At 39.2% G+C, this 8,593-nt stretch overlaps 1 protein-coding gene across 1 annotated transcript; it reads left to right on the top strand.

The window, feature by feature from the left end:
- The first annotated feature begins 2,322 nt into the window (after positions 1-2,322).
- Positions 2,323-7,683, top strand: LOC114473241 (regulator of G-protein signaling 7-binding protein B-like). Its single transcript, XM_028462743.1, has 6 exons — positions 2,323-2,600; positions 2,690-2,862; positions 3,859-3,989; positions 4,104-4,245; positions 4,812-4,882; positions 7,466-7,683. Exons 1-6 carry the CDS (start codon positions 2,463-2,465, stop codon positions 7,555-7,557), a joined length of 747 nt encoding a protein of 248 aa, XP_028318544.1. The 5' UTR covers positions 2,323-2,462; the 3' UTR covers positions 7,558-7,683.
- Positions 7,684-8,593: the final 910 nt, after the last annotated feature.

The following is an 8,593-nucleotide window of genomic DNA, read 5'->3' as shown; positions in this document are numbered from 1 at the left end:
ACTTTTTACTTTCTTTCTATAATTAGTTGGTGATCATGCTTGTTAAAGTGTGTTACAAATACAGACAGTTTTATTTGAACTAGGTTTATATTTGAGAAAGTTTAAGTGTTTAATATAGTTGTTTGATATTTATTGTGTGTAATGTGTTAACTTTAAAAACAATATTAGAATTTTAAAAATAGAATTTTGATCAATAATGTTTTATTTAAAAAAAAAAAAAAAAAAACAATTACTAGACTTTTCAGGCGACCCCATTTTGATTCCAGGCGACCCCACATGGGGTCATGACCCCAAGGTTGAAAAAACTTGGTATATTTACTATTTTTACAGTTTTAATTTTGCACATCATTTTTTTTTTTATTTGTCTTATTAAATTATCTTTAATTTACTTATTTATATTTAATTTACTCATTTATATTCATATTATATTTATTTTACTTATGTTCCCATATTTGACCTTATATCTAATCATGTGTTATGAATTCCTTTATTTAATAAAATGTTAGGTGGTCTTATAGTTGTCTCTGGTCTTTGGAGAGAGCAGACGTGTTTTTCATTCGCTCCGATAACACGACCTTGGCTACAGCTGGCTACAGCTGAACAGCCTGAAAAATAGGGCCCAAGACTGAAGGAAAATGGTGAAAAAACCGCAGGGAGGCCCTTCAGAACCCAATTCGGGTTTGGAAGAGGTCAAGGAGATGATACGCGAGGGTCTACGAAACCTATCTGCCGAGATAAAGTTGTTGGAAAAGACGCTGGAAAACTCACTGGAAAACCTACAAAGCGAAGCAAAGGTACTGAAAGAAAAGAATGAAAGAAATGCTGAAGAGATAAAATTGTTGAACGCCAGGGTTGAACAGCTGGAACAAAAGGAAAGAGAGAAAGATGTCATCATCACAGGCCTAAAGATAAAACCCAGGAGTTACGCGAGTGATGAAGAAACAAAATCGATTGAACAACAGGTCATTGACTACCTGGAGTCGAAGGACAACATCAACTCCTGCCATCTCCTGCCAAAGAAAAATGATAACAGAGCTGTAAAAAATAACCTTCACGAATATGAAATTCAAAGAAGAACTACTGAAGCAAGGAAATAAACTGAAGGGAACGAAGGTGTACTGTACATCAATGAAAACCTGACGAAACAAAATATAATAATGATAATAAAGATATAATAATGTGTTTATACAAGTTAACGTGGATGGCTGTTCATCATAGGAATGGGATCCACACAAGGTTCCTGCTGCTTAACAGAAGGTTTTCCTTGCCGCCATGATGAATTCATGTTGGGTGTGGGATACATATGTATGTGCATATACGTATATATGCATATGTGTGTATCCATAAAATGAAGAGTCCGTCCTTAAGACTGCTCTACTGTAAAGTGTCTTGAGATACCATTGGTTATGATTTGGCGCTATACAAATAAAAGATTGATTGATTGATTGATATGGACCCAGATCTATATAAACACTGGAAACAAAACTCAGACTGATTATTTTACGGAGACTGAATTAAATGTGAAAACCAAGAGTAAAAAAGGTCTGTCATTTATTCATTTCAATTGCTAGGTGGTGGGGTGATTAAGGATTACATTAAATTTAAATTCAAAGTGTTTATTGTCATATGTGCAGTTAGAAACATGTTTTCCTGTACAATGAAATTACTACCTTGCTTATGAACTAAGATATAATACAATGAAATTACTACCTTGCTTATGAACTAAGATATAATAATGTGTTTATACAAGTTAAATCTAACAGTGGAAAATACAACACTGCCAATAGAACTAACAACAGCTGGATTAACTTTGTTGTAGAGACAAAACAAGCTGCAAACTTGTGTGTCCAAAAGAGACATTCCCGAGTGGTGACACTATGGATGAAAAGGGAAAAACCTTCCAAACACCTTCGAAAGAGGAACTATTCTTGCACTGGAGGAATGCTAACAACGTCTGGCAGGGAACAAGGTCAACACGAACAACAATAGAGAGGAGGAAGAATAAAAAAAGACAACACTGACTACAGATGAGAATACACAAAAAAGGACTGTTCAGAACAACTCAATAATGTTTGACCAGAGAGACATGTAAACCCATGTAAATTTGCGATGATAAAACAGGGGACGGGACCCAGATAAGCAAACTGCTTCTCTCGTCTCCTTTTTCGGCATGTACTAAAAAAAAAAAAAAAAAAATGTAAACGTAACCATGTCGGAAATAAACTGAAAAAATAAATAAATAAATAAATAACAAAAAAAAAAAAAAAAAAAAAAAAAATAGTTTGTGCTGCGGCTCATAAACGGTTAATCGGTGGCAGTGACGGCTCTCCTTCGGAGGCGGAGGAGCTGAAGGTGACTCCGCTCGGTCTCGGTTGGGATGCAGAGGCAGCTTCGCACCGCGTCCTTCGGCTCCGAGCGGCGGACGGACGGCTTCCTGCGTGCCTGCTCTCCGGTGTGCACGCATGAGTTCCGCACCGTGCGGGCGGAAAAGGAGGCCGCGGTCGGCGGGCAGCGGCAGCGTCTTCCCCGTCGGTAGGGCGGCGCAAACGGAGGTGGAGCGGCGGCAGAGCCGGGAGGAGGCCGTGGACTGCAGCAGGATGGTGGGTGTGCGCCTGTGCGGCTTCCGCTGCATGTTCTCTCATACATACACTAAAAAAAAAGCCCGCTTTCGGTGCGTGTTGTCCCGCAGACTGTGCAGGAGTTCAACACCCTCGTGGCGCTGTACCGGGAGCAGGTCATCTCCGTCGGGGAAATCTCCGCGGACTGTCCGTCGCTCCGGGCGCAGATGCACCACACCCGGTGCCAGGGATGCTCCATGGCCCGGACCGCGCACCGGGACCTGGCCCTCATCTCCGTGTCCGGGTACGGTCACTTCATCATCACGATCATAATTATATTCAAATACACTCAAACACAAATCAACCATAACATTAGGACACTGTTTTTCAACCTTGGGGTTGTGACCCCATGTGGGGTCGTTTGGAATGAAAATTGGGTCTAGACATTACTGATTTAAAGAAAATAATTGAGCAATATCACATGAGAGGGAGTGTTGTCGTGCTGAAGTATCAGCACTGGTTTGATTCGGTTGTAGGCACTGGGTCGTAGATCACGTGTCAAATGTCATGGCCCAGGGGCCTAATTCTGCCCTTTGAGCATCCAATTCTGCCCGTGGGAGAAAGTAAAAATAACAGAGAAACATGAAACGGGGTGGAAATGAAACTCAACATTATTTACAGGTGCTTACTGTGTTTCCCAGTGATTATCTTGCATAATTGCAGTCATTTTTAATCTTAAATTGTTGAAAAATCTCAAAATTCTTACAAAATCCTTAATTTTTTTTTGAAATTACTAATTTACATCAGCAAAATGATGGTTCATTGTTCTTTGATTGTGATAACCGCATGTATTTATTTACTTGAATAATATCCACTGTTATCCAGGATGTTTATTATGTGCGCCATAGTAAAGGTGTAAATCTTTGCTTTAATCAGAAATAAAATGGGTTAAAAGTGACCAAAAATGGTGGAAAAGGTGGTGAAATGAGATTTTATTACAACTGAAGACGTCCTCCTTTTCGTCTCATCGTCCCCTTTTTTTCTTTGCCTCTATCGTTTGCTCCTTCATTGTTTCTTCATCTTCACCTTTATCTTTTCTTCATTTATTCTTATGCTTATTTTCTTCTTCTTTGCCTCTATCATTCCTTCATTATTTCTTCTTCTCCTCCATCGTTCCTTCCTTAATGTTTCTTCTTTTTTTCTCTATTGTTCCTTTATTTCTTCTTCTTTGCCTCTATCATTCCTTTATTGCTTCTTCTTCTTCGCCTCCATCATCCCTCTGGTCTTCCTCTTGCTGCAGGCCTGAGAATGGAGAGATCCACCCTGAGATCTGTCGTCTCTTCATCCAGCTGCAGTGCTGCTTGGAGATGTTCATCACTGAGATGCTGAAGTCCATGTGTTTGCTGGGAGTGCTGCAGCTACACAGAGAACGTTAATGACTAATTATATTATCATGGCATTGTAAATAGAAGGTGTGTACATGTGCGCTGATGCTGCTTTACTACTTCTTCTGTGGTTGTTGTTGTTGTTGTTGGCTCCTCAAAGGAAGCGACTCCGAGCCTCCGAGGGTGGACTTCCGGGTGGACGAGAGCTCGGACATTCCCATCCTGGAAGAGCGGTCCTCATCTCCCATTGACTTCCATCCAGAGCAGTGGTTGGTGGGAACAGATATCCAGAACATTAAGAGGTACTACAACATCCTCAATATGACCTTTAATCAGAGTGAATTTGATAAAATTGTAAGAAGAATCACTGGAGAGCCCACCAACTTTGGAACATTGGTCCTACTGCGGAGGTAAGACTGATTGGCTCTGGGGTGCACACGGCTACTGAGTGCAGGGATTAGCCACCTATTGGTCAAAGGAAATCACAGGCATTACATTTGCACAAGAGTTTGTGATATAATCCTTGAAAATGTTCAGCTACGTCTGAACACTTTAAAATTTCTGCCACACCCCGACATGCGTGTGGTCGCGACGGCCCGTTCATCACTGCTTGCAGCTTTAAATATTATTAATTACTGGCATCATTATTATTATATTATTATCATCATTATTATGATTGTTATTATTATTACTGTCAATTTTTTTAATGATAATATCATTATTATTATTATTATTATTATTATTATTAACATCAATATTATTATTATTGTCATTTTTTTATGATATCATCATCATCATCATTGTTATTTTTTTAACAATGAACAAAAGTCTTTTCTGTGTGAGAAACTGGTGTGCTTTGTTTTCACAGAGACATGCGAGAGATGAGGAACCTGCTCAGTAAACTCAGGGAGACGATGCCGCTGCCGCTGAAGAATCAAGGTTTGTTTGTCACGTGATCCTCAGACCAGGCTGTTTCACCAAACCTAGATAACAGATTTAGCCAGGCTAATCCTGATATCCAGGATGAGTTCATTCACCCGGGGTGTACATGGCATCAGTTGCCATGGAGATTTATTTTGATTCTGATTTATTTCTCAGTCTGTTAATTAGTTCCTTTAATCATCTTTATTTTGTACTCTAGGGCTGGGTATCGCCAGGTACCTCACGATACGATATATTGTGATTTTTTTTTTTTTTTCCCCCCCCACGATAATGATATTATCACGATACGGCGATAATCAATATATCACGGGAAATTCCATCCACGATGCATCACGATATCTGTGTCACTGAAGAAATTCAGAATGTATCTACTGCACTGAATCCATTTCACAGGAATTACGAAAAATTGACTCTCAATTTCACATGAATGACAGCCAAGTAAAACTTAACACACACACACACTGTAAATTTGTAAATATCCACTACTCATCTATTGTCTCAGTGTACTGTGTATGTACTGCATTATTTATGTGTATCACATATATATATATATATTGTTTTTGTCATGTTTTGTATGTTGTAATAAAAAATAAAATAAATCGATATTTGGCACAAGTGAATCGATAACGTATCGCGAGACGAAACCTTGCGATGTATCGACGTATATATCGATATTTTGGCACATCCCCAGTTTCCTCCAATCACAGCTCAACAATGCTGTCAAAGCAGCTGAGCAGCTTGCTCCGTGTGACGCTGCGGTGATGTTTTTGACTCTGTGCTTCTATAAGGAGCTTATTCTGCGCTAAGCAGAGGTTTCATCAAGCTATGCGTGTATGTACAGACCATAGACGTAAAAAGAATGGACGGGACAAGCTCCCTGCTGAAGTGAGGCTTTTATTTTTAGAGCTCCCCCTGCTGACTGGCTGCAGTATAGGTCATAAACCCCGCCTCCTCAATGATAAAAGATGGGATGTGGGTCAAACTGTAAAGTTAAAATACTCGTCACGTAATTTTTTTCCAAACCTTAACTCTGTTGTGATCATTAGTTATTATCACCCTACATTGTGTTCATGTGTTCATTTTTCTGTTTCAAATAAGTTATTTGAGGTTGAAAAACAGGATTTTACATCATCTATGACGATGATTGACAGTCGCATCTCGCGTAGCTCTCATCATGTGTGTATCCCCGTCTGTCTCTGTGTGTGTGTGAACGAGCATGTCTTTCTTGTTGCGTGTGTGTGTATATAAACGTACAATTCCAGTCTCTGCTCAGCCATGAACAGAGGCTGGAACGCCAGTGATAGTGTCTGTAGTGTTGTGTGTGCGTTGCTTCATGTGGGGATTGTGTGTGTGTGTGTGTGAAATTGTAGTATTTTATCACTGAAGCGCTGTGACTGCAGTGCTGCCTGACTGGGTCGTGTCTTACTTGGAGTCAGGAGCTCCGCCCATAATCATGGCAGTTTTTGAATTTCCCCCCTAGTGGCAGGTCAGCAGAAAGCAGGGGTTTAGTTACTCTTTAAATGTTCTTATCATTAAATAGATTTTAACGTGCACACAACACCTGCTCACCACCACGTGACCAAAGTACAAACATTTTTATGCGTGGAATTTAAATTCATTCGAAAAAAACATGTATTTTTTTAATAAAATAGTTTTCTGCTGGTCGAGAATCCATCCTAATCTCCTTGTACTATTCCAGACGATTAGTCTAAAAAGCGCTCCCAAGGCATTTGAGTTCTGGGGGCTGAGTGGGGTGGGACAAACACACGCAGAGTAACCAATCAAACGAAGAGCAGACGTGATGACCAAGCGAGGCCAGCAGAGGAAAATGGTGTGTAGTACGTTACAGACTTACGGTTTTAAACCCTCTTCTTGTTGTGGTTTCAACAATATATCTAGGTTTTTTAAAACGGAGCAGAGCAGCAGCTCTGAACATCTTCTCCGTGGTGGGCGCCGTCTTTGTTTTGACACTTGGTGCAGGAGATATGATGTTCATTTTGTACGGCTCTGAATGGCTCGGTTTCTTTCGAACCGTGGAAGCGAGCAGAAATGGTGGCATTACCATACCCGCTTTCTTACAAAAAGTAAGGGAGTGGGTGCGGCTTATCGTCAAGCGAGTTTTCTGCTGCTTTGATTCTAACATAATACTGTTAGTGTCATGTCACAGATGTTAGTTCTACGTCAGGAGTGTTGTAAAAGTTTTCAGTGAAACTTTTAAGCCTTTAGGTTGGTTCTTCTTCTGTTGCGCAATTCTTCTTCACAATGTAAATGGTGAAGCAACACTGCACCCAGCAGTTCATGTATGGTACTGCAGCAAAAATGAAGCCGAAAGCGTCCTGATTTTATCTTGAATTTACGACATTAAACGACGTGTCGGTGCAAATTTTTGTAGTCAACATTATCACTTATGTTACTAATCATTTTTGTATTATTTTGTATGTTACACGCACTGGTTGGCACGACTCTCGACAGTCTAAATATTTTTAGATATTTTTAGACCCCCCCCCCCCCACCCTGGCAAGAATCTCAAACTCTGCCTGTAAAAGTTAAAAAGTTTGTGTGTGTGTGGTTGTGTTGCAGACGACAGCAGCTTGTTGAATCTGACTCCACACCCACTGATCAGACAGAGGAAGAGACGGATCCCCGGGCTCTGCTGCATGGTGTCGGGCTGAGGCTTCCATCCCAGTTGGACTCTGTGATGTACATTTACTCAAAAAAAAAAAAAGGAAAAGAAAAAGAAAAGCTAAATCAGCTTCTCATAATGTCCTTTTTTTCTTTTTTTTAAAAAAAAAAAAAAATCAATATCTACAATTGTAACTGCCCATCATCCATCCTCTAAATCACAGCTTTCAAATAATCTTTATTTCATAACAATAATCCTGTAGTTGTTCCATTTATACACATCAGCCATTAGATTATGACCATCTGAAGCAGACATGGGCAACTGGTGGCCCTCAAATTAAATGAAAACAAGAAAAGCACACAAGATGACTGCAAAAATACACAAAAACGGAAGAGAAATATATAATGCAACAGCAAAAATACACAACACGACTAAATTCTCAGTATAACTCCAAAAACACACAACATGACAACTAATATACACAAAATGACTCAAAAACCCATAAAATGAATAAAAGAACACACAAAATGACATCTAATATACATGTACACAAAATGAGTAAACCTTGACAAAATTTACACAAAATGAGTAAAAACGGATATACAAAATGACAACAAAATACACAGAACAAATCCAAAAACACACAAAATGACAGCAGTAGTTCACAAAATGATTCCAAACACACAAAACGACTCAAAAAACTCACAAAACAACAAAAATGCGCACAATTGGGAAAATGCACCAGCCCGTAAATGACAACAAAATACACATAATGAGAAAAATGTACCAGCTGAACACAAAAATACACACACTAATATACACAAAATGACCCCAAAACCCACAAAACAACAATAAAAACAACCGAAATGACAACAAAAGACACAAAAGAAATCGAAAAAACACACAAAATGATAGCAGTAGTACACAAAATGATGCAAAACACACACAAAATGACTCAAAAACACACAAAATGACAAAAAAAATGCACAAAATGCTCAAAACTGGAAAAATATACCGATGCCAAATGACAACAAAATACACACAATGAGAAAAATGTACCAAATGAACACAAAAACACAAAGAAC

This window comes from Gouania willdenowi, chromosome 12 (genome assembly GCF_900634775.1).
Source record: "Gouania willdenowi chromosome 12, fGouWil2.1, whole genome shotgun sequence".
NCBI classification, from domain to species: Eukaryota; Metazoa; Chordata; class Actinopteri; order Blenniiformes; family Gobiesocidae; genus Gouania; species Gouania willdenowi.
Note: the sequence above shows the minus strand (reverse complement) of the source record. Positions and strands in the feature narration are given on the sequence as shown.